This window comes from Lithobates pipiens, unplaced genomic scaffold, assembly GCF_037356315.1.
Source record: "Lithobates pipiens isolate NorthernLeopardFrog02 unplaced genomic scaffold, aLitPip1_a1.2 Scaffold_8, whole genome shotgun sequence".
In the NCBI taxonomy this organism is placed as follows: Eukaryota; Metazoa; Chordata; class Amphibia; order Anura; family Ranidae; genus Lithobates; species Lithobates pipiens.
Genome location: NW_027507903.1, coordinates 202,190,549 through 202,218,367, shown reverse-complemented (window position 1 = coordinate 202,218,367; position 27,819 = coordinate 202,190,549). Strand labels below are relative to the sequence as shown.

The following is a 27,819-nucleotide window of genomic DNA, read 5'->3' as shown; positions in this document are numbered from 1 at the left end:
CTAATGAAGCTAATGAAATGTGTATTAATCTGGCTGTTTCATTAACCTTCAAATGTATCACCTTCTGTAAATGCCTAGCAAAGATATGAGATTTAAATCAGACCATGTTTTTCACCTACTTGTGACATCCAGGGAAACGGAGGTTAGCACTGTGTTTGGTACACCCCCCCCCCCCCCCATTTGCTCCACACAGCTTGGGATTTGTTCGGCCATTATCACAGGTGGAGCTTAAAACCTGTCTCCAGGGACAATAAAAATCCTAATACTAAGTGTAGTTGGCTACACTACGATTACCCTAGTAAAGGGTTAATCACAATCAACAACAGTAAGTATGTGCGGTGCTACCCCTAAATAAAGTGCTCAAATGAACTCAATACATCAAATTCAAAATTCATACGTAAATCCAGTGCTTCAAATGCAACACTGTGCTCCCCTCTTTTGTTTCCACACTCACCAGAGCTATGTAATATCAGTGCATTTCATAAGATCAAAGGATCAAAACAGTTTCTCTTTACTGTCCCTGTTGCTCATATTTGGATGGGCAAATTTTCTCTGGAGTATCATCAGTACTCCATCACATGTGCATATAGAGGGAAATATAAGTGAGGTCACAGAGCACTTTATTATTTATTGAGTTACTTTGAGCACTTTATTTAGGGGTAGCGCCACACATACTTACTTTTGTTGAAGAGTAAAATGCACATTTAGGTCTAGGTTACCTGGAAAAGCACTTTTACTTACCTAATTCCTGCTTCCCCAGCCAGTGCTCATCTCTTCACCTTTATGCTTCAGTAGTGGACTGTAGATTGGTGTCCCCACATCCAAAGCATAGCTATGGACTCACAAGACCTGCAACTGCTGGACTGTAAGGGAGAAGAGGGGGCCTGTAGGGGGCTGCAAGAGCCTATCTATCAGCATAGAGGGAGTCTGCTGTAGCAGTCAATCAAGCAAGTAAAATCACTTTTTCCGATTTCCTAGACCTAATGAGCATTAAACCCATGCAATGTTGGGGCAGACCTGCACCAAGAGAGGATTTCTTTTTCCCAGAGTTCAGCTTTAACCTTAGAGTGAAGATTAAATTTGGGGAAGATGTGTTCTTGGTAACAAAATGAAAATGAAGACCATGAAGCCAAATATAGGTAACTTGTTGCCTAGAAAAGGGAAAGGAAGACACCAAAAAGGTTCCTGCTTTTAGTTGACTGGACTTCTTTAAACACTGCTTAAATTTGCCCAAAGCTAACCTCAGACTTTCAATATTTTGTCAAAGCATATGATTTATCAAAAAACATAATCTACCCGGAGTCCAAAAACCACAATTTCTAAAAAATAGGGCCTGAGATGATACTTAAGTAACCACTTTGAAATGTTCTTTTTAGTGTTTTCATATTTTCTGTTATAAACTTTTGATTCTGATTTTGCATAACCAAACTTATGTTTTATTTTTACCAATCATTTTTCTTCTTTCAGTGGAAATTAACTTGACAGGAGATTATTATCTTAGTGGTGGTGCCTTAGATACAGCATACAAAGCAAGCAGGATACATTTTCACTGGGGAAAATGCAATGCTACTTCAGACGGTTCAGAGCACAGTTTGGAAGGACAAAAATTCCCCTTGGAGGTAATGAATTATATACCTGTTCTGGGTGTGTGTAAAGTAAAACTAAGTAGGAAATGTAATTGAAAAGTATTTGAAATGCTCCAACATAGAACATGCATAATCATAGGGTCTTCTTCATGTGCTTGTTAATGACCATATTAACCAAGCTTCCCACAAATGCCCAGTTTGATAAAATGTTCAGTGCCATGCAGTACATCGGGTGCAAAAGTAAAACATAGTCTAGATATGAGTGATTATAAACTAATTCTAAAGACATTTGCCAGATTGGGTAGAGCAAGCAGCCACTTTTAAGCCTATGTGGCTGCTTAACTCACTCCTACATAACTGTATTATGAATATGAATATGAAGCACCCAGTTACTACAGAGGCTTAGACAAACCCCTGTCTTGGGTAAAGGAATATTTATGGAGGGTCAGCAGTTATTCATGCAATTATTTCTGCAGTATAATGGCACAGTAGCAACTGTGGTTTAGCAGACAAAACATTTCCATTCAATCCTAAAAATTAGGAATAAAGAGTGAAGGCAGTCTATTTTACTCCAGCTCTTATCTACTGTTCAGACTTCATTATGTTTATAATTTTTCAGCAGTTCTACCTAAATTGCCTTTTGACACTACAAAATATTCAATGAATACAAGATTAAAATAACTGAGAACAGAAAGAATACACATTATAGTTTTCATTAGTACTCCATTGGCTGCTATATTTTAACGTATGGATGTAAACAGTTGTAATGCAATATTAGAAAATGCAAATGAAAGAAAACATAATGGTTTTATTTATGTGAAAAAGGATCATAAATCTATCAGATACTGAAGAAGGAACCATCAATCTGCATACGTTTAAAGAATGGTCATGAGTTATGTTTTAATTAACTTTTTAATAAAAATATCCATCATCGCTTTGTCTGGGCAACAATCACTGAACACCCATAGCTATATTGACATTTCTTCATAGTTCAGATGACATTTTAATAGATCTTTGCAGTGAAATCAGGGCTCGTTTTATTCTCGGGGAAAAATAATGGTCTTTAGAATCAAACACTGACTTATACAAATTTTCCAACATAGTTCCATTAGCTGCCATTATGAATAGTCAAATCCAAAAACTACCCCATTATTGCTAATAATGTTAAAATTAATCTCATGGGTAACAATCAATGGGTGGGCTATGACCAGCATAAAAGCATAAATCTGTCCATGGCAACATAACAGTGCTCATATTGACAGCATTCTAGCAGCATAGATGAGACCCAATGCCAAGCTTTGCTTGCCATTATATGAATAACGATGTTGTTATTCATATCGAAATATGATTAGTCATGTTAGAATGGCGCTGTGCATTTTCTTGTTAAACCCCTTTATAAATGAATACAGATCTTGATTGCCTCTTGTTTGCAAGGGGTAATGTAGGTGGCACTTAGTGAAAGGTTACATTTCATGCCATTGCTAATATGCACTCCATAGCCGATTGTTTGTATTGCAGTGTAAAAATAGACTCTATGCTAATGCATGGTTAGAACACTTACCTGATAATGCCTATTTGATGTATAAAAAGCCCTCTTAATGTTGTGTGAACCACACAATAACTTTAATAGAGGCACTCAGCAGGTTCAGGATTTTTTGTGAATCATTTTAGTAAATAGGCTTCCTGCAGCTAAAAGTTCCATTTGTTTGTTTAGCTTTTTGAAAACTACTTTTGCAGTTAAGATGTAGAAATCAATTTTTGTGTTAAAGTTCACCGTTTAAATGCTATTTTTCAACAATGGTTACAGATGCAAATCTTCTGCTTTAACACTAACCAGTTTGACAGTTTGGATGATGCAATAAAAGGAAATGGAAAAGTGAAAGCTTTATCTGTTTTATTTAAGGTAAGAGACTAATTTTAATTATTTGAATTGTTAGTGTATGGGCTAAACAACGTGATTGTAATCTCATGTTTTTTCAGCATTAACCTTTTTTTTGACATTGAAATCAATATACTGCAAAAGAAGAGACTGCAATTAATGGTTATATTAATCAGTACACTTAGGGAAAAATAATCTTCACATAAAGAACACTGTTGGGGGTATCCTTGATGTACATCACTAGAGCACCCAACAGCAGGAGGAAGGATGGCCCATTTCCAATACTTAGAGCTTTAGTTAGAACTCAGTTGAAAAAAATGGAGACCTCAGAGTTCTGGAGACCTCACTTCAAAAAAAATATTGATGAACAGTTCAGAGTTGAGTTCAGGGACGGACAACAACAATTGTGCAAGATCTTAGGGATAAAACATAATAGAAGAGACTGCAGTAACTTGCAGCAAGACTTTCCCAAAATATCCCTAGACATAGGGAATTCCATGTCCTCTGTATAGTATGAATCCAGTGTGGGTTCCCGCATCGCACCTGAATTTAGATGCTCCTTAAGTAAAATACTGTACTGTAAACAAACACAGTTTTAATGATGTAGGGCTTTGTACAGAAAGCCCATAGCATAAAACAAATAAAACAACTGCTCATCTTAACAACAACAACTAAATTGAGGTCAGTTACTGACTAACATTGTGACCACTGCCCCCTAATGGGTTTGTAAAACAAACAGGCAGTTCATGTGTTTTTTTTAGTATCCTGTCAGCATTCAGCCTTTTCACTCAGCAGCAGACTCTTGCAGTAAAGAGAGTGAGTGTGAGAGTGAGCTGAGTCAGCTCACTTATATAAAGGCCAGTGCATGGCTGAAACTAATAAAAAGGTCTGTTTACCAGTTAAGACTGGAGACTTTATCCCAATCCAAAGTTCTGCAGAGCCTTCAGATGCCAGGACTCAAAACAGGACTTGTTAAAATTTTGATACAATATTCTGGGTCTGGAGCTTGGGGACTTCCAAGAGATTTAGATCGGAATAAATTTCCAATCGTGTATCCAAGTTTTATTGGAGACCTGGAGACTGTGAGAATGTGCAATTGTGCACATTCGTTATAATAAAAGACCTGACTATAATGCGGAGCTCTAAATTAAAGAGAGGTGTGTGCTCTCCTCAAGGTACTCCAGGTTGTAGGATAGAACTCTTGCCCATATGACTGTGAAAGTCAGAGCAGTCTGTACGTCTCAGCATATTGAGAGAGCCCAGTGTGGCAGGAGATCCACTATTTAGAGGCCAGGGAGTGGGCCCATGAAGAATAGTCCTGTAACTGATGGCTGAGTGAGCCAGAACCCAGAGAGCCAGGAGATCTGAGTGAGAAGAGCAGTGGTGCTGTTAAAGAGGAAGCCAGGTGGCTCAACCTTTTTTTCTTCTTCTAACAATATATATATATATATATATATATATATATATATATAGATAGATAGATAGATAGATAGATAGATAGATAGATAGATAGATAGATAGATAGATAGATAGATAGATAGATAGATATACAGTGCCTTGCGAAAGTATTCGGCCCCCTTGAACTTTTATGATATAAAATTTTTATTTTTTGTGAAGAATCACCAACAAGTGGGACACAATTGTGAAGTGGAACGAAATCTATTGGATTTTTGAAACTTTTTTAACTAATAAAAACTGAAAAGTGGTGCGTGCAAAATTATTCGACCCCTTTACTTCCAGTGCAGCAAACTCACTCCAGAAGTTCAGCGAGGATCTCTGAATGATCCAATGTTGTCCTAAATGACTGATGGTGATAAATAGAATCCACCTGTGTGTAATCAAGTCTCTGTATAAATGCATCTGCTCTGTGATACTCAGGGTTCTGTTGAAAGCGCAGAGAGCATCATGAAGACCAAGGAACACACCAGGCAGGTAATACTATTGTGGAGAAGTTTAAAGCCGGATTTGGATACAAAAACATTTCCCAAGCTTTAAACATCCCAAGGAGCACTGTGCAAGCGATCATTTTGAAATGGAAGGAGTATCAGACCACTGCAAATCTACCAAGACCTGGCCGTCCCTCTAAACTTTCAGCTCAGACAAGGAGAAGACTGATCAGAGATGCAGCCAAGAGGCCCATGATCACTCTGGATGAACTGCAGAGAACTACAGCTGAGGTGGGAGAGTCTGTCCATAGGACAACAATCAGTCGTACACTGCACAAATCTGGCCTTTATGGAAGAGTGGCAATAAGAAAGCCATTTCTCAAAGATATCCATAAAAAGTCTTGTCTAAAGTTTGCCACAAGCCACATGGGAGGCACACCAAACATGTGGAAGAAGGTGCTCTGGTCAGATGAAACCAAAATCAAACTTTTTGCCCACAATGCAAAACGATATGTTTGGTGTAAAAGCAACACAGCTCATCACCCTCAACACACCATCCCCACTGTCAAACATGGTGGTGGCAGCATCATGGTTTGGGCCTGCTTTTCTTCAGCAGGGACATGGAAGATGGTTAAAATTGAGGGGAAGATGGATGCAGCCAAATACAGGACCATTCTGGATGAAAACCTGTTGGAGTCTGCAAAAGACCTGAAACTGGGACGGAGATTTATCTTCCAACAAGACAATGATCCCAAACATACAGCAAAATCTACAAAGGAATGGTTCACAAATAAACGTATCCAGGTGTTAGAATGGCCAAGTCAAAGTCCAGACCTGAATCCAATCGAGAATCTGTGGAAAGAACTGAAAACTGCTGTTCACAAACGCTCTCCATCCAACCTCACTGAGCTTGAGCTGTTTTGCAAGGAAGAATGGGCAAGAATTTCAGTCTCTCGATGTGCAAAACTGATAGAGACATACCCCAAGCGACTTGCAGCTGTAATCGCAGCAAAAGGTGGCTCTACAAAGTATTAACGCAAGGGGGCCGAAAAATTTTGCACGCCCCACTTTTCATTTTTTTATTAGTTAAAAAAGTTTCAAAAATCCAATAGATTTCATTCCACTTCACAATTGTGTCCCACAGTTCTTTATTAAACCAAAGTTCAACAAACATTACATGATGTGTAAGTTCATTATGTTTCAGGCTCACAAGCTTACGCCCTTCTTCAGATCGAACACATACCTAAAGTCAGAGCTACTCAAATGGCTTATATACCCTCATTCTATACATTTGGAATCAATTATGTGATTAGATTAGTAATCGATCGAATGCAAACTAAATCCTTTTCTTATACATCCTTATATCACAGGTGGGAAAATGGTTAGCCAAAACGCCTCCCATATTTCAACAGAAGCCTTCAACTTGTTTAATCTGTCAAAAAGAAACATGTACACAATATATCACCATCTAGACATCACATCGAATGAATTATCACCTAAATGAACAAATATAAATCCAGATCTATATTCAACCCCTTAGGGGCAATAGTATCAAGAAAATTAATCCAATATACTTCTCGCTTTTTTAAAATGGATTCTCCGTTACCACCCCTCCTATTCTTATTAATCCCCTCCAACACCATGTATTTTAATTGAGAAATCGAATGTCCTTTCTCCAAAAATGTCTCGCTAAAGGCAACTGTACCAATTTGTCTCTAATTGAATATTTATACCTTGCTATCCTATCTTTAACTTAAGAAAATTTTAAGTGCATCAATCCTCTGGCCTTTTTTTCTTTTATATGTATATATATATATATATATATATATATATATATATATATATATATATATATATATATATATATATATATATATATATATATATATATATACAGTTGTGCTCATAAGTTTACATACCCTGGCAGAATTTATGTTTTCTTGGCCATTTTTCAGAGAATATGAATGGTAACACAAAAACTTTTATTTTTTACCCATGGTTAGTGTTTGGCTGAAGGCATTTATTATCTATATATGGCTATAGCTGTATCTATTATCTATTATATTTATTAAATCATAATTGCAACAGAAACAACCTAAATTACCCTGATCATAAGTTTACTCTAGTACTTAATATGGTGTATTGCCCCCTTTAACCTCAATGACAGCTTGAAATCTTTTGTGGCATTTGTGTATGAGGCTCTTTATCTTCTCAAATGGTAAAGCTGCCCATTCCTCTTGGCAAAAAGACTCCAAAGACTCAGTTTCCTGTAAATTCTTGGTCTGTCTTGCATGTGCATGAACTGCATGTTTGAGATTTCCCCAGAGTGGCTCAATGATATTGAGGTCAGGAGACTGAGATGGCCACTCCAGAACCTTCACTTTATTATGCTGTAGCCAATGACAGGTCGACTTGGCCTTGTGTTTTGGATCATTGTCATGTTGGAATGTCCAAGTAGGTCCCATGCGCAGCTTCCTGGCTGATGAATGCAAATGTTCCTCCAGTTTTTTTTTATAACATACTGCATTCATCTTGCCATCAATTTTGACCAAACTTCCTGTGCCTTTGTAGCTCACACATCCCCAAAACATCAGTGATCCACCTCCGTATTTCAGAGTAGGAATGGTGTATCTTTCATCATATGCCTTCTTGACTCCTCTCCAAATGTAGCGTTTATGGTTGTTACCCAAAAGCTCAATTTTGGTCTTATCACTCCAAATGACTTTGTGCCAGAAGGTTTGAGGCTTGTCTCTGTGCTGTTTGGCGTATTGTAAGTGGGTTTCTTTTTGCCATTTGCGTAGTAGTGGCTTTCTTCTGGCGACTCGACCATGCAGCCCATCTTTCTTCAAGTGCCTCCTTATTGTGCGTCTTGAAGCAGCCACACCACATGTTTTCAGATAGTCCTGTATTTCACCTGAAGTTGTGTAGGGTTTTCTTTGCATCTTAAACAATTTTCCTGGCAGTTGTGGCTGAAATTTTAGTTGGTCTACCTGACAGTGGTTTGGTTTCAACAGAACCCCTCATGTTCCACTTCTTGATTAGAGTTTGAACACTGCTGATTGGCATTTTCAATCCTTGGTTATCTTTTTATATCCCTTTCCTGTTGTATACAGTTCAACTACCTTTTCTCGCAGGCCCTTTGAAAATTCTCAGAACCTAGAAATGTCAGTGCAGCACTGGATGAAAGATGCAAGGGTCTGTCAGGAGTCCAGAAACTCATTGACCTTTTATACACACACTAATTAAAAGCAAACAGATCACAGGTGAGGATGGTTATCTTTAATAGCCATTCAAACCCCTTGGTGTCATCTTGTGTGCATGTTATCAGGCTAAAATCACCAGCTTATGTAAACTTTTTAACAGGGTCATTTGGGTAGTTTCTGTTGGCCAAGAAATCATAAATGCTGCCAGGGTATGTAAACTTATGAGCACAACTGTGTATATATATATATATATATATATATATATATATATATATATATATATATATATATATATATATATTGATATACTGAATATTGTGTGTGGATACATTATACAAGATACAGTATATACTTACACAAAAACTTAATGTATTGGCAAGTAAAAACAAGTAGCATATCGAATGCTCGCAGGAACATGAACAGCACGTCTTAATAAAAGCAAATAGGATTATTTCCTTCCATAATAAATGCTGCTTAAGCTGTGACTAGCATCAGTGGAAAACCATTTTGATAGCTGAAATCACTTTCAGATTACAAATAATGAGCCTAAAAGCTGCAGTATTTGTGAGAAGAAATTTTGTAGTGTTTCCATGACAATGATCCACCAAGTCATGACGGATGATTAACTGAAGTCTGTGTATTACATGCCGCAATAATATAGGCCTATCCTAGTCTTTATACTTTGTCTCTAAAATACGCTAGGTTTTATTTTTTGTTTTTTTGTTTGTCTTGACTTTGTCTGTGTTACTTTGTAGCAGCAATCAAATAAACATGCAAAAGAAAGTGGCAGATATATAAGGTTTGAATATAACTGCTTGCACTAGGTTAGCACTTAAGAAAGATATCTTGATAAATGAATAGCTGTAAAGATGTGTTATCTACAGTGTAAGTAGTTCACTTAAAGTGTATCAAAACCCATGAACAAATATGATAACACTGCAGTTTAATTTTCCTTAGATGTGCTGGCTGCATTTATTTTCTCTGTTCACACTTTATTTTTCCTTTTTTTTTCACCTGTGATCCTGGGCCCATGGCTAAAGTTGACCATATGTTATTATTATTTTTATTATAATTATTATACAGGATTTATATAGTGGCAACAGTTTGAGCAGTGCTTTATAACATGGAGTCGGACGGTACAGTTACAATACAATTCAATGCAGGAGGAATGAGAGGGCCCTGCTCGTTAGAGCTTACAATTTAAAAGGGAGTGATCTGATGGAGAAAGTGGAAATACAGTTGTTAGATGGAGGTGGTATTAGGTGGAAATGGGATAGGCTTCTCTGAAGAGAAGGGTTTACAGGGATCACCTGAAAGTGGACAGAGTAGAAGATAGTTGGACATATTGGGGTAGGGAGTTCCATAGAATGGGAGAGGCTCAAAAGAAGTACTGGAGGCGAGCATGAGAGGAGGTGACAAGGAAGCCAGGGAGCAGGAGGTCTTGAGATGAACGAACAGAATGACAATCAGTCAACCAATCAGTGACCATTAGTGATGCCAGTCAGTGATGGCTATCAGTGCCGTCTATCAATGCTGCTTATCAATGCCCATCAGTGTCGCCCATCAGTGCCACTCATCAATGCCCATCAGTGCCACCTACCCCTGCTGCCTATCAGTGTCCACCAGTGCTGCCTATTAGTGCCAGCTATCAGTGCCCACCAGTGCCACCTATCAGTGCTCATAAGTGCCACATATCAGTGCCCATAAGTGCAGCATATTAGTGCCTCCTCATCAGTACCATAAATTATTCACAAAATGTGCCTATGAGCATAAATAATGCACCACCTATATACATAGAGAGTATTAACCGCTTGCAGACCGCCTCACGCCGATATACGTCGGCAGAAGGGCTCATACAGGCAGAATCATGAACCTGTAGGTGGCCTTTGAAGAGGCGGCCAGCGGGCGTGCACGCCCGCAGCAATCTCCGTAAGTCGGGTCGCGGGTCCTGCGGACTCGATCACCATGGGGATACCCGAAACCGCCTCACGGGGAGATTCTAATGTAAACAAGCATCTCCCTGTTCTGCCTAGTGACAGTGTCACTGATCTCTGCTCCCTGTGATCGGAGCAGAGATCAGTGACGTGTCACACACAGCCACGCCCCCCCACAGTTAGAAACACGCCCCAGGACACACTTAACCCATACACTGCCACCTAGTGGTTTACCCCTTCACTGCCAGTGTCATTTACACAGGAATCAGTGCATTTGTATAGCACTGATTGCTGTATAAATGACAATGATCCCAAAAAGGTGTCAAAAATGTCAGATGTTTCCGCCATAATGTCGCAGTCACGATAAGAATCACTGATCGCCGCCATTTAAAAAAAATATTTATTAATAAAAATGCCATAAAACTACACCCTATTTTGTAAACGCTATAACTTTTGCGCAAACCCATCAATAATCACTTATTGCAATTTTCTTACCAAAAATATGTAGAAGAATACGTATCGGGCCAAAACTGAGGAAAAAATAGTCTTTTTATATATTTTTGGAGGATATTTATTATAGCAAAATGTAAAAAATAATGTTTTTTTTTTCAAAATTGTCGCTATTTTTTTTGTTTATAGCGCAAAAAATAAAAACTGCAGGGGTGATCAAATACCACCAAAACAATGCTTGATTTGTGGGAAAAAAAGGACGTCAATTTTGTTTGTGAGCCACGTTGCACGACTGCGCAATTGTCAGTTAAAGAGACGCAGTGCCGAATCGCAAAAAGTGCTCTGGTCAGGAAGGGGGTCAATCCTTCCGGGGGTGAAGTGGTTACTCAAAAAATCTGAGGACCAAACAGATCACTCTACAGTATTGAGAAAAATTGAAGAGGTAGTGTGTCATATTAAAACTCAGCTCTACATGTTGCGCATATTGCGTTTGTTGAATATGCGCAACATGTAGAGCTGAGTTTTAATATGACACACTACCTCTTCAATTTTTCTCAATACTGTAGAGTGATCTGTTTGGTCCTCAGATTTTTTGATTAATACTTTCTATGTATGTAGGTGGTGCATTATTTATGTGATTGTGGCTTTCACTTCAAAATCAAATGTTAACAGCAAATGCTTTTTTAAGTACTTTTAAAAAACATTCATCAAGTCATTGAATGTACTCTTGAGAATTTTTGTACAAATGTTTGTTAGAACCTTCATTCAATAATATCTACTAGTTTGTGGCCAACGTAAGCATCCCAATGTTCAGAACAGGTTAAAAATGGATTTTGTAAGTGATGTGTTCTGTTAATTAATGTAAAATTATTTTTCTGTGCTGCAGATTGGTGAAGAAAACAAGAATTATGAAGCAATTATTGACGGTGTTGATAGAGTTCATCGCTTTGGTGAGTTTATTGTATTTTACTAGCTGCGGAGCTGATCTGTGTCTTAACTTTACTGCTGTAGGTCGGCTGGCACTTGTGACACTACACTGTCCACCAAACTACACTGACCACTGTACTACAGTGACCACCATACTATGCTACACTGACCACCATACTACTCTACACTGACCACCATACTACGCTACAGTGACCACCATACTACGCTACACTGACCACCATACTACGCTACACTGACCACCATACTACTCTACACTTACCACCATACTACTCTTCACTGACCACCATACTACTCTTCACTGACCACCATACTGCTCTTCACTGACCACCATACTACGCTACACTGACCACCATACTACGCTACACTGACCACCATACTACTCTTCACTGACCACCATACTACTCTTCACTGACCACCATACTACGCTACACTGACCACCATACTACTCTACACTGACCACCATACTACGCTACACTGACCACCATACTATGCTAGACTGACCACCATACTATGCTACATTGACCATTATACTACGCTACATTGAACATTATACTACGCTACACTGACCACTATACTACGCTACACTGACCACCATACTACGCTACACTGACCACTATACTACGCTAGACTGACCATTATACTACGCTAGACTGACCACCATACTACGCTAGACTGACCACCATACTACGTTACACTGACCACCATACTACACTGACTGACCACCATACTACACTGTTCTCTCTCTATCTCTCTCCCCCACCCGGCCAGTAACACGACTCTCACTCACCTTCTTCATGTCCACGCTCCTGGCATGCATCGGTCCAGAATATAGGAAGAGGAGAAGAGTCTCCTCAGAAGACAGCGGCCGCGGCGGCTCACATTTTTTCGTGTCCCCCGGGCTCTGGCTGCTGCCATGTTGAGTGTCTGGCGCACTGTGATTGGGTGTACGGGGGGGTCATGTGCGAAGGCGGGACTTCAGGAGCAACTGCAGGACAGGCCAGCCCTACGCCTCACATGACCCCCATGCGCCCAATCACAGGCCGCCAAACACTGAACATGGTGGCCAGAGCCACAGGAACATAAAATTAGGAGGAGGCAGCCAGTGACACATACTGGCACCCCCCTAAATGTCGTGCCCGGGACCACGTCACCCCCTGCACCCCCCATGCTACACCACTGATTTGGGGTAGTGGTGCCTCTGTAGTAATTAGCAATGTTGAAGAAAACTTTTTACCATCCTGAACAGTGTATATACCTAACACCCATCCTTCAGGGATACGTGTTAGGTGGTTTTATTGAAATAAGCATAAAACATTCTTATTGTTCTTATGTGAAATGCCATTTATTATAATTAAAGTGTATGTAAAGACAAAACCTTGTTGTCAAGTTTATATTGCTGTTTCACCATTGGGAAGATTCGCTCTCTTTTTTTTCCTAGTGAGCCACTGAGACAGAAATTTAGGGAAAATGCATCATTTCAGAGTTGTCCCCAGAGCAATAGATAAGGGTAAATCTTTCAATGGGGACAAGTGTACCATTGACATCCAAGCCAGGAATTCTTCTCCCTTGGTGACATTTCCTCTCATTTCCTGTTTCATCACCAAGACAGGAAGTGAAGGGAACTCTCTCCAGCAGTACACAGACTTCAAAAATAACCTGATAGGAAGTTTAAGGCTTTCAATCTAAATCTAAAACTGAAAAAAATATTTGGTTATTATACATATGCTTGAATAATATGTTGAACCGTTTATGTGTCCTTTAGTGTAAATTAACCTACTTAATATCATTATACAGGTAAAAAAGCTGAACTCGAACCATTTGTTTTGTTTGACCTCTTACCAAGTTATACTGAAAAATATTATACTTATAATGGATCGCTGACAGCTCCTCCATGCTCAGAGACGGTGGAATGGATTGTATTCAAGGACACAGTGATCATATCGGAAACTCAGGTATGTGGAAGGTTATACACTGTCCCAGCATTTGGTAACAATTCTTGAGAATGAGTGGCATAAATATGTAATATCTTATTATTATGTATTGCAGTTTTCACACCTTTTCTATAGTAATGGTATGTCTGACTGAAACAGGCCCTAGCCATATTTCCCTAGGGAACAAATCGATTTATGTTGGCAATACGGGACACTGAATAATTTATAGCAATTCTTCTGAACTATAGCAGTACTCTCTGTCAAAGTTCCGAACTCTGTTTTACCATGGAGTCTCACTCCAGCTGCTGCCACATGGATAATCTCATTCCTACAAATACTTTCCCACATATCCAATCAGAAATTGGATGCTTATTCATAATAGATGTAACAGACTAGGTAACACAGGTGCAGAAATCTCATTACTAGTGTCCCTAAAAGAAGATCGCTCTGAATTTCAGCCCGAAATCTGAAATGTGAGCGTTAGGCTGTCTCTTTTAAAAGTGAACAGTAAATGGCTCCCAAATACAATGGACGGTTTTTCCTGAAAGGTATCCGTTATTCTGTTTCATCTTTTTCCTGCAGGGAAGTTAAAAGTATCTGCTTTTTGGGCAAGGGGCCACCTTGCAAAGTAAGATGAGCCCACAAGTTCATTTTAATAACTCAATACTGGAGCCTTGAGCTCTCAGATAGTTTCTCCCTGGTTTCTCTTTCTGTCCATCATTTACGTAATTTTCGAATGCAGACCATGGCTTCATTAAGTATAAGAGCATATAAAAACAGAGTGTGACCTGACATAGCCCATGACCAATTTCTCGCTGCAAATTCATTAAGTAGAGGACAGCTCTGCTCTCAGCATCTCTCTTCTCAAACTAGAATGTGGCACAGCTGCTGGTCCATCTGCTGCTTGGTGTGCCAGCTACAGGACACTGTTTATAATGCATGCACCATTCGTACACACTATTTGTCTTCTTTGTTGCCCCATTAAAGAGGAATTACGCTGTATCTGAGCACCACAAACCGCTATTTAAATAATTTTCAATATTCAAAGCAAACTCAGCCATCCATTCATGTCCCCGTGCTTTAGTTTTGCTGAGAATTTACTTAGAAACCCCCCCCTCCCCCAGCATTTCTGTCAGTGGCCATCTTGAGTAAGGGCAGATGATTCATGTAGCATTTACTTCCTGGAATCCACCTGCCCTTAGTTCAGACATTCATCCAGGAGGGTTTGCTTAACGGAGAAAAACCCTCCTCCTCTCCTGAAGACTCCTGGGATGTACGACATCATTTGCCTAAACCTGGAAACCAGGTGGAAACAGTAGAAATTTAAAAAAACTGTTTACCCACTTCCAGACTGCCCGTCGTCGTTATACTTTGCTACTTTGATGTTGAATACTGGGGTTATGGCAGCATAGCTGCCATAACCCCAGTATTCTCTTAAATGGCGGGCGGTCCGCTTTATGATAAAAGAGGTTTCAGCAACAGATTCGACAAAAGGTTGCTTTTATCGGCGGCGGGAGAGGTGCCCCCCCCTGCTGCATTATGGTCGTTTCTGCCGCTTACAGGATCTGTCAGTAGCTGCAGAGACGATCCAATGTTTTCTCCTGATGGGCAGGAAGTTAAGTGAGGGCATGATGGCCTCCACTCGACTCTATGCTCTTGGAGGATGGGAGCGACGTCAAAAGTCACTTCCACCCTCCGGGCCTTAAAGCAACAATTTTTTTCTTGCTTTCAAATGTAAATGTGAGATCGGAGATCTTTTTGACCCCAGATCTCACATTAAAGAGGTCCTGTCATGCTTATTTTTATTACAAGAGATGTTTACATTCCTTGTAATAGGAATAAATGTGATCCATTTTTTTTTTAAAGGGACAGTGCAAAAATAAAAAAAAAATAAAAAAAATGAAAGCGTCCCATCATGCCAAGCTTGAGTGCGGAAGCGAACGCATATGCAAGACGCTCCCACATATGTAAACGATGTTCAAACCACACATGCGAGCTATTGCCTCTATTTTTAAGCCGCGTACACACGGGCGGACTGTATGGCCAACTTAGTCCGTCAGACAATCCGACGGACAGTCCGTCCTACTTTAGAATGAACGGACTTGACCACACACGGATGCAAAACAGTCCGTCGAAAGTTTGCGCGATGACGTGTACAGCACGTACGACGGGACTAGAAATAGGAAGTCCAATACACAGCAATGCAACCTTTCACCGTGTAAATCCTTTCTGAGCATGCGCCATACTTAGTCCGTCGAACTAGCCTACTCACGAGCGGATTGTCCGCTGAAACCAAAGTACGACGGACAATATTACGGAAATTCCGAAATACTTAGTCCGCCAGACTGCACGCTGAAAAAGTCCGCTGAAGCCCACACACGAGCGGACTGTCCGCTGAAATGTGTTTCGACGGACTAAGTTGGCCAGACAGTCCGCCCGTGTGTACGCGGCTTTAGAGTGAGAGCAGTAATTCTAGCAAAAGATCTTCTCTGTAACTCAAAACTGGTAACCTGTAGAAATTTTTAAACATTGCCTATGGAGATTTTTAAGTGTCAAAGTTTGTCACCATTCCACATATGGGAGCAATTTTGAAGCATGACATGTTGGGTATCAATTTACTCAGCGTAAAATTATCTTTCACAACTAAGAAGAATTTAGGCTAACTTTACTAATTTCTTCTTTTTTTATTCAAAAAAGTGTATTTTTTCCAAAGCAAATTGTGTTTGTAAGACCGCTGTGCAAATACGGTGGGACAAAGTATTACAACGACCGCCATTTTATTCTCTAGGGTGTCTAAAAAATTTTTTGGAGGGTTTTAAATAATTTTCTAGCAAAAAAAACAACAACTAATTTAAACTTGTAAACAACAAGTTTTAAAAATAGGCCTGGTTCTTAAGTGGTTAAAACAAGTAAATATGATATACGTTCTTATCTATTTACTAATGCTAGCAGCATAAGAATTCAAAATAGTCAATGTTGACTGTTGACCGCTTCTCTTGAACAATTTCCACTTTTGTGGTTTTGTGGAGCGGGGGGGCGACAGGTACCAGATTTTGACAAGTACCCACTTCCACTTCCATTGCGACCGCTGCATCCCAGAAGACTGCATCCACCATTCGCGATGAGCAGCGCGACTCGCACATGGTCAATGGGCACACGGCTGTGAAGCCGCAAGCCGTCACAACCAGGTGTCCATAGTGAAGATGCTGGGGACCGAAGGCAGCGGGTGAGACCGACTGGGGGAAAAGTGAGTGGCTGTTTTTTATTTTTTCCACAGGTGACTGGAACTCCACTTTATGTAGGTCTTGTCCTTGTTCTTGGAATTAACTCCTGTCTGCAGGGAATCATGACTTGGGTCAAGATCTGCATCCCATTATATAAGGCTAGTTTATATTTGAGATTTGTCTAACACAAGCACAATATTCACATAAGTTGTCTGTTGTGTACAGCTTACCATTCATTGCAATGATCTGAATGAAACCTTAGCTGCCAGTCTAAAATTTCTTTTGAAAAAATAAATTGATTTTATCTGATTGAATCATGTCAATATTGTAAAAGAAGGAAGTCAATCTAAATTAGCTGATCTTTACATAAAGGATTAAGCAGAGTCTACAGTCATTAAAATGTGCATAACCCAACTTAAAGTCATAACTGTTTTTAGGCAATAACAGAAATGTTTGTGTAGTTTTAACACAACTATCACAACACGACTATCATAGTCTTCTTACCACAGCCCTAAAATAAATATTGCTGATTCTATGATTTTACATTTCAATATTAACAAAATACTGAGTGTGTATGTGTGTGTGTGGGCATGTGTATATATATATATCATTTTTTTTTTTTCATACTTCATATGGTATGTCATGTTTTTCGGCAGTTGGAATACTTTTGTGAGATCTTGACAATGCAGCAATCTGGTTACGTGATGGTGATGGATTATTTGCAGAACAACTTTAGACAGCAGCAGAATAAATTCTCTGGACAAGTCTTTGCATCCTATACTGGTACAGAGGAAATACACGAGCCAGGTAATAATAGAGATCCATATCCAAAATCATTTTTAAATATATTATTCCATTTAATACTGGCTGTCTTCTAACTGCAATGATTGTATGCCTATTCATTTTCATTGTGATTATGCTCAGTGATGACACTAGCACTGCCCTACCTACATAAGCTAAACCTCAGTGGTTATTTCACGCAATCATTTTATCAGTAATATAACCCCCAGGTACAGTTTTTCAATCAGAATACACATTTACACCATTGTAGATGCCAAATATTTTCTCCTGATTGATTTCACAGGATTATGGCTGAAAATGGAGCACCTTTATATTTTGCAAGATTGGTTCTTAATCACTTTCCCTATAGAGAAAATCTTTCAATTTTTCATAGACATGGTAAAATCAGCACATGTGGCTATAACATTGTTAAATTAATGAATGAATGAAATACTTGTATAGCGCACAATGCGAACTGAATCGCCTCTAGGCGCTGTGGCGAGCTTTGATCATCTGCTAAAAGAGGAAGGTCTTGAGTTTTTTCCTAAAAGCCAGGTGATTTTCTTCCAGGCGGATGTTGATTGTTAAACATTCCCAGAATATTATATATTTTTTGAATGCAGAGACCTTGTACAATAAAAAGATAGATTTTGCATTTTTTTCTGTCGTTCAATATTGGAACAACTTTCAGGAAAATATTTTTTTTTTCAGGAAATTATATTTGTACAAAATAAAAGATAAGGTAGAGTCAAATAAATTGGTACCGTGGGCTCAAGACTCAAATCTGCTTGAACCTGAGAATTTATCAATAGGTGATATTTGAATTACCTTTACATCGCATCAGTTTTGAGTTGACTGTAAATGAAGGACCTTTAATTAGTGCTCTCACTTTGCCATGCTCAGCAATATATAGTGGTGCTTTTAAATATTTTTGTTATTTTATTATTTTTTTAATTTCTTTGCACCTAACTTGATTGCTATTACAAGGGGGTTAAAAGGCCCCCTGTAATAATGTTGGACAGGTAACAGGTTCTCTTTATGGAGACATTAAGGGTCTATCTCCCCTGCCCTCTGCTCCAGCCAGTCAAACACAGACTGTTCTAGATCCACTGTGCACCTAGCTTTCTAGCCAAGCTTCTGGCAGCTGTGAAACCTGGAAAGGCTCAGATCCAAGCACTTCTGGGTTCACAGAGGAGATCAGGGAATGGATAGTCCTGGAGCGCCTCCTGCTCACCTTCCTAACATTGCTAGTTGTGGTCCCAGGCTCATAAGAACCACCAAGCAAGGGGCCTGGGTGTGGGGACGGGGGGTAAGACAGCCCACAAGTACAGTAAACGCAATTGCCTGTTAAAGCTGCCCAGATTACTTTTACAACACTGGGGGCTGAACAAAGCAGAAATGCTGAACTTGTTAAACAGTAGATGTGATTTTCTTGACAACTTATGTTTCTTTTAAGTAACCAGTAAGCAAGTAAATAAGTGAAAATGAGCTCACCTTGTAAGTGGTGGTATAAAAACAAAAAGTGTACATCTCCCATCGATGAAAGATACCAGCCTGGCACAATAAGCATATGGCATTTAATGCCTTCCCCTTCTAATGTGTTAATTCCAGCTCCTATGCCCAAGCATCAGACAGGTGCTTTAGGAGTAGAGCCACTCTCATATTACTTCCCTCACTGAGGAGTTAATGTGAAAAACCCCTATCCTTTGCCCTAGAGAACAGGTATGGGGACATAAATGACTTCCACACTTGAGTTTCTACAATGAATTTAAAAGGAAATGATAGCACTAATACAACAGTTAAATACCCCCTTCTGGTTAGCAATCATGAATAATTCATAAGTGATTCAGAGCCATAATACCACATAAGGAGCTTAACCAACTTTACATTAAAATAAGTCATAGAACAGAGTGCAGTAATCTGCTCTTTAGATTAAGTAGAGGGATAATGTGCTATTTTCTGGGAGTAAATGAACACTTTCATTTATTTATTATTTTAGTATTTATTATTAAATAGTTTTTCTGCATTTCTGTTTTTTGGCATGGTGGGGGCACAGTAAACATAAAAAAAAAAAAAAAAGTAGAAGTCTTTACATATAACGTCAGCAGCTTCAAAACCTGAATGCACTGGTCATTTTGACATAAGGATACCAATGGGGGTAACCTCAGTGTCTTCATTACAAGCTCATTTTTAATTGCCCAGCTTTGTGACAAGTTCTGCTGTCCCATCTCCCTTTCTTATATACGCATGTTAAACCTATGACAAATGGTACCATTTAGGCACTTTTACATCATATGATGTGATGTGATAATATTAATACTAAAGCCGCGTACACACGGGCGGACTGTCTGGCCAACTTAGTATGTCAGACAATCCGACGGACAGTCCGTCATACTTTCGAATGAACGGACTTGACCACACACACCACTTTTTGAGCGGACTAATACGGCGTACTAAGTCCGCCATACTATCCGCCCTACTTTTGAAATGAACGGACTCGCCCACACACGCGGAGGAAAGTCCGCTCATTTCGAGCGCGTCTCCAGGTAGGCGGGGCCCGCGAAGGAGACGTCGCTGACCCCGCCGCCTGGTATGGACTTAAAGGGGAACCCCAACGCCGAAAAAAATCGGCGTGGGGGTCCCCCCCAAGTCCACAACAGACCCTTGTCCGAGCACGCTACCCGGCCGGCCAGGAAAGGGGGGCGAGCGTGCGCCCCCCCTCCTAAACCGTACCAGGCCGCGTGCCCTCAACAGGGGGGGTGCCTTGGGGAAGGGGGGGCCGCGCGGCCCACCCACCCCAAAGCACCTTGTCCCCATGTTGATGAGGACAAGGGCCTCGTCCCGACAACCCTGGCCGTTGGTTGTCGGGGTCTGCGGGCGGGGGGCTTATCGGAATCCGGGAGCCCCGTTTAATAAGGGGGCCCCCGGATACCGGCCCCCCACCCTATGTGAATGAGTATGGGGTACAATGTACCCCTACCCATTCACCTGTAAAATAAAAGTACCAAAAAAAACACAACACACGAGATAAAATACTTTATTGCACAGCTCCGGGGGTCTTCCGTCTTCGGGGGTCTTCTCGCCGGACTCCTCCGCTATCTTCTTGTAGCTTTTTGCTAGCGGAGGAGTCCGGCTTTCTTCCTCGCCGCCGGCCTCTTCTCCCGACTTCGGGGGTCTTGTCCCCCTCTTCGGTTCTTCTGCCGGGCCACCGCGCCTTCTTATAGCTCTTTTACAGGCGGTGGCCCGGTCTTCTGTCGCCGCCGACGCCGCCTTCCGTTCTTCTTCTTCTTCTTCTTCTTCTTCTCCAGGAGATTTTGCCTCGGCGATCTCTCCGGCCGGAATGCCAGCGACGCACTGCGCGGCCACTTATATAGGGACAATGGGGCGGTGTCACATGGCTTTATGTCACATGGGTTGGTGTCACATGGTGACCCCGCCCCCTTACGATGTCATAGTCCCCATGTGACATCAACCCATGTGACCAACCCATGTGACATAAAGCCATGTGACACCGCCCCATTGTCCCTATATAAGTGGCCGCGCAGTGCGTCCCTGGCATTCCGGCCGGAGAGATCGTCGAGGCAACATCTCCTGGAGAAGAAGAAGAAGAAGAAGAAGAACGGAAGGCGGCGGCGACAGAAGACCGGGCCACCGCCTGTAAAAGAGCTATAAGAAGGCGCGATGGCCCGGCAGAAGAACCGAAGAGGGGGACAAGACCCCCGAAGTCGGGAGAAGAGGCCGGCGGCGAGGAAGAAAGCCGGACTCCTCCGCTAGCAAAAGAGCTACAAGAAGATAGCGGAGGAGTCCGGCGAGAAGACCCCCCGAAGACGGAAGACCCCCGGAGCTGTGCAATAAAGTATTTTATCTCGTGTGTTGTGTTTTTTTTGGTACTTTTATTTTACAGGTGAATGGGTAGGGGTACATTGTACCCCATACTCATTCACATAGGGTGGGGGGCCGGTATCCAGGGGCCCCCTTATTAAAGGGGGCTCCCGGATTCCGATAAGCCCCCCGCCCGCAGACCCCGACAACCAACGGCCAGGGTTGTCGGGAAGAGGCCCTTGTCCTCATCAACATGGGGACAAGGTGCTTTGGGGTGGGGGGGCCGCGCGGCCCCCCCTTCCCCAAGGCACCCCCCCATGTTGAGGGCACGCGGCCTGGTACGGTTTAGGAGGGGGGCGCTCGCTCTCCCCCCTTTCCTGGCCGGCCGAGTAGCGTGCTCGGACAAGGGTCTGTTGTGGACTTGGGGGGGACCCCACGCCGATTTTTTTCGGCGTTGGGGTTCCCCTTTAAGTCCATACCAGGCGGCGGGGCCAGCGACGTCTCCTTCACGGGCCCCGCCTACCTGGATACCCCATCGAAATGAGCGGACTTTTCTCCGGGCGGGAAAAGTCCGCTCATTTCAAAAGTACGGCGGACTGGCATACACACGGGCGGATTGTCCGCCGAAATGCGAGTACGACGGACAGTATTTCGAACATTCCGAAATACTTAGTCCGCCGTACTACACGCTGAAAAAGTCCGCTGAAGCCCACACACGAGCGGACTGTCCGCTGAAATGTGTTTCGGCGGACTAAGTAGGCCATACAGTCCGCCCGTGTGTACGCGGCATAACATAAAAAGATTCAAAAAATCATGCCACCGTTTCCAATAGCTTTACTGAAATGTGTGGCAGATTCAAGTAGTACTTAAAAACACCACTTTTACAAAGTGGAGTTATAGCAGCGCTAAATTCAAAAAGAATTACCTTCACTTTGTAGATAATAAAATTGGAGGTAATTAAGACCAACTCTAAGTTTGTATACAGAGACGGGCAGAGTCCTCTCTCTGTATGCTGTGACACTAACCCCACCTGGCACTGTTTGTAAAGAACACCTTCCTCCTAACAGCCAACTGACTTCTTGCATCCAGTGATACTTCCCATAAGGTCTGCTCTCTCCTTGTAAATGACAACAGGCAGTGGGTGGATTCTATAGCCAATAGCAGTCTGTCTATTGGCTATGGAATCCGCCCACTGTCTACTGTCAGTCACAAGGGGAGAGAACTTCATGGGTAACTAAGGTCTACAAATTTCCATCCAGCCCTGTCTGCCCAGCTACAAAACTCTTCAGCTGCTTCCTTTGCAGATCTAATAGGTCATGTGACTGAATGCAAAAAGCCACAAAGAAAGCTGATGCCAGATGTATATCACAATGTCATTTAGAAGCATCCACAATTCACCTTGCTCACCAATGACTATGGAACTTGGCACACTTTCTTTAACCCACATAAATCAAATCACTAAAAGTGCTAACTGTTTTAAGTGGTTCCCAGGTCAAAGGTTTACAGTCCACATACCAATCTTTATATTCAATATACTGTGCTAGTCTATGTGGAAGTGGTACACATGTTCCTATTATTTTGGTGGATGAGCCAAAAATCAGGCTTAAATCTGCAGTTGATAATCATCAGCTCCAAATGATCCAAGTTAGAGTTAAGCCTTGTATACACTACTGTTTTTTAACTCAGGTCAGAGCCAATGTACTAACAATCTGATGTTAGTCCAGCGATCTCCCCTGCTGTGCTATTGTGTTTGGAACAGCAAGCTTCTGCCAGACCGGCTGCCGGACTGGACTGGCTGTCATACACATGGGTCAAATGCCCGACATTAGACCCGTATCTACTAAGCTACAGATGTCAAACCCTGCAAATCACTTTATTCATTTCTGTAATGCCGCGTACACACGACTGGACTTTCCACCAGACTAGGTCCAAAGGGATTCGTCTGTCGGACAATCTGATCGTGTGTGGGCTAGTCTGATCGTTTTTCTAAACAAAAATCCGGTGGACCTGAAAATAGAACATGTTTCAAATCTATCCGATGGACTCAACTCCGACAGGCTAAAATCGGGAAAACCGTTTGTCTGTGTACTGGTCCAACGGACCAAATATAACGCAAGGGAAGTTATTGGCTACTGGCTATTGAACTTCCTTGTTTAGTCCCGTTTACGTCATCACGTTCAAAATGAACGGACTTTCAAATGGACTTAGTCCGTTTGTGTGTGGCCAAGTCCGTTTGTTCAGAAAGACCATCGTAACTCCACTGAAAGTCAGACCATCAGACCTAGTCTGCTGGAAAGTCCGGTCGTTTGTATGTGGCATTACCTCCCACACAAAAAGTAGTAAAAAGTACATTTTACAAGTTTAAACATTCCAGCCTGACCCCTTATGAATCAGATGACTGACATATTCAGATATTTGAATGCCAGTCATTCCACTTGTTAAAGCTTAGTATATTTGACAGCATTGAGCACAAAATCACTGGTACTATTTTCATTAGGATGTAAAAGAAAACATATTGAGTGCTGTGCATTATATATTTTTATTTGGTCAAATAGCTGAGTTACATGGGCAATTTTAAACACTTGTTACTTAGAGGTTTACCCACTTTCTGGCAGGCAACTTATTAGGAGGGAGCTACACTATAGATTTTTAATATCTCAATTGTGCGTTTAAAAAAACAAAGGAAGTAGTAATTGATTGCTAAGCAGATTGAACAAATGGCTATCTATGGTGTAAACTATACAAGCAGCATGCAGTAGCAGTAGATCAATCACACATGATTAGGACATTGTTCAGGCACTGAAGACTGATTACTACTACTCACTTGCTACTTGTATAGCTTACTCCATAGGGAGCCATTAGTTCCTTCTGTGTAACATTCAACTGCTAGCAATTTAAATTGTGCAATTTTGCTGCTAAACCTTTCCTGTGTCGCTCTAGCCTAATGAGCTGACTGCCTACAACTGGATTTGTCGTTAAGAGATTATTTTAATTCAAGTAGTTTAGCCCTAACAGTTCATTTTTAACACAAGATTTTTAGAGGTCCATTTTTGCATTTTCCCAAAGCATTCAGAACACATTTCTGGTGGTGTGTTCCATTTAAAATATTCTGTGCCAAATTAACGAAAGCCTTGCAACAGTTTTAAGGAAACTATTCTCTCAGAGTTCCCCATCCGGTTCCACACACCCCACAACATAACTGCCAACTCAAATCTACAGTTTATGGACATGTATGGTTGGCAGAGCCTGATGGGGAAATCTGAAAGACTAGTTCCTCATCTGGTCAGTTTGTCTTGTGATTGACAGCAGATGGATGTGGGTGGATTTTATAACCTCTGTTGGTCTGAATAGGGATTATGGAACTTACCTACTGCCATTCTTTGTTAATCATAAGCAAGGCACACCTTGATAAACTAGTCTCCCAAAGTTCCATATCAGGCTCTGACCAACTCACAACAAAACTCCTCGGCCATGCAGCTGTCTGACGGGTATATTGGGCAGGGAGCCCCGTATGGACACTCCAACTTCAATGTTGCATCCACATGATAGACCAGCCTTTCTCAACCTTTTCAACCCAGAGGAACCCTTTATATAGTTCACTGGTCTCCGGGGAACCCCCTATAACAATTAGAAATCTACAACTCATGATTCATTGGTGTGATGGTCAGTGGGGAGAATGGTCCTTCAACCTGTGGTCATTGGAAAGAATTACCTCCTTACAGATAGCTAAAAAGATCAAAGGTGTTGATGGGAACTTATCCGAGAGGCAGAAATGGCTCAATGCTGAAGGAACCCCTAGCAACCTCTGGAGGAACCCTGGTTGAGAATCACTGTGATAGATTGATGTACTTGTTACTAACAGGTACATGAATCTGTTGCAAGCACTGATGTAGAGGCCCCATAGATCTCTAAAAAAAAGTGTCTATAACCCTCTTTATGAATTCAAGGGACAGGGTAGTCTCTGCTCACTCTGCTTTCTCCTTCTTTCAGCGCATTTCTTGTCATGTGCATGCAACATCTAGTTGGCTTCTAGTGCTGCCCTCCCATTAACATTCTGAAGTACTACTTTTCAAGGGATGTCAGGAGCCTGATATAGAGATGAATTCAGGAAGTTGTGATAAATGTATGTAAAAATACGTATTATTTTAAAAAGAATACACAACTATAAATGACATTGTTATGTTTGCCTTGAGTTTGGGTTTAATTTCCTTTGCTAATGCCTCTCATAGTGGGTTTACGATCTATCCAGTTTCTCTCTGTCTAAAGGCCCATAGTAGAAAAGCATTTTTAAATATGTTTGTTAAAATTGAAATCATTCACTCAAAGCTGTGTAGTATCTAGCATTCCAAGTTTATATCAACCCATTCCCATTATTCTAGAATTTAAATACCAAGGTCACTCAAGGGTTACTTAGTCTTTAAAAAGCCAGCCATGGAGTCTTAATTTGGTGTAGTATAGTAAAGGTTATTAAAGTTTATTCCCACTAATCTTTGTAATCCAGATTTGTCAGAAATGTAAGCACTTAGAGCTAAAGATTTTCAGTTTTAAAACGGGGCATTTACATATCTGTAGAAGAGTAACATAGCATACCAAGAGACCCTATATAATAGTTCCGATACACAATATACCGTATATTTAAAATAGTGTTTTACTTACTTCTACTTACATTTTTTCTCTTTCAAATCCACATATTGTGCACACCTCTTCTGCTCCCAGCAGGACATTTTCCTTTACTTCATACAGTATCTCACAAAAGTAAGTACACCCCTCACATTTTTGTAAATATTTTATTATATCTTTTCATGTCACAACAAAATTACAATGTAAAGTAGTGAGTGTACAGCTTGTATAACAGTATAACAGTGTCAGTTTGCTGTCCCCTCAAAATAATTCAACACACATCCATTAATGTTTAAACTGCTGGCAACAAAAGTAAATACACCCCTAAGTGAAAATGTCCAAATTGGGCCCAATTAGCCATTTTCCCTCCCCGGTGTCATGTGACTCGTTAGTGTTACAAGGTCTCAGGTGTGAATGGGGAGCAAGGGTATTTAATTTGGTGTTATCGCTCTCACTCTCTCATACTGGTCACTGGAAGTTCAACATGGCACCTCATGGCAAAGAACTGTCTGAATATAAAAATGTTTCAATAAAAACGATTTTGGAAAAAAAAAAAAAAAGAACTGTCTGAAGATCGGAAAAAAAGAATAGTTTCTCTACATAAAGATGGCCTAGGATATAAGCACGGTGGCCAAGACCATACAGCGGTTTACCAGGACAAGTTCCACTCAGAACAGGCCTTGCCATGGTAGACCAAAGAAGTTGAGTGCACGTTCTCAACGTCATATCTAGAGGTTGTCTTTGGGAAATAGACGTATGAGTGCTGCCTGTCAGTGCCCAGACCACACGCCGCACACTGCATCAAATTGGTCTGCATGGCTGTCGTCCCAGAACTAAGCCTTTTCTAAAGATGATGCTCAAGAAAGCCTGCAAACTGTTTGCTGAAGACAAGCAGACTAAGGATATGGATTACTGGAACCATGTCCTATGGTCTGATGAGACCAAGATAATCGTATTTGGTTCAGATTGTGTCAAGCATGTGTGATGGCAACCAGGGGGGGAGTACAAAAACAAGTGTGTCTTGCTTACAGTGAAGCATGATGGTGGGAGTGTTATGGTCTGGGGCTGCATGAGTGCTGCCGGAACTAGGGAACAAGGAATACCAACATGCACTGTGACATACTGAAGCAAAGCATGATCCCCTCCCTTCGGAGGGGATCATGCCTCCCTTCGGAGACTGGGCCGCAGGGCAGTATTCCAACCTAATAACAACCCCTAAACACACCTCCAAGTTGATCACTGCCTTGCTAAAGAAGCTGAGGGTAAAGGTGAGGGACTGACCAAGCATGTCTGCAGACCTAAACCCTATTGAGCATCTGTTTGGCATCCTCAAACAGAAGGTGGAGGAGCACAAGGTCTCTAACATCCACCAGCTCCGTGATGTTGTCCTGGAGGAGTGGAATAGGTCTCCAGTGGCAACCTGTGAAGCTCTGGTAAACTCCATGCCCAAGAGGGTTAAGATAGTGCTGGAAAATAATGGTGGCCACACAAAATATTGACAGTTTGGTCCCAATTTGGACATTTTCACTTAGGGATATACTCACTTTTGTTGCCAG

At 41.2% G+C, this 27,819-nt stretch overlaps 1 protein-coding gene across 7 annotated transcripts in view; it reads left to right on the top strand.

The window, feature by feature from the left end:
* PTPRZ1 (protein tyrosine phosphatase receptor type Z1) overlaps positions 1–27,819 on the top strand; it is a 332,340-nt gene that overhangs the window by 158,086 nt on the left and 146,435 nt on the right. For all 7 annotated transcript variants that reach the window (XM_077472626.1, XM_077472627.1, XM_077472625.1 and 4 more), the window contains exons 4-8: positions 1,468–1,619; positions 3,394–3,489; positions 11,825–11,888; positions 13,681–13,838; positions 17,698–17,848. In XM_077472626.1, the coding sequence (XP_077328752.1) occupies positions 1,468–1,619; positions 3,394–3,489; positions 11,825–11,888; positions 13,681–13,838; positions 17,698–17,848 (621 nt within the window). The remainder of the gene's footprint in view (positions 1–1,467; positions 1,620–3,393; positions 3,490–11,824; positions 11,889–13,680; positions 13,839–17,697; positions 17,849–27,819) is intronic.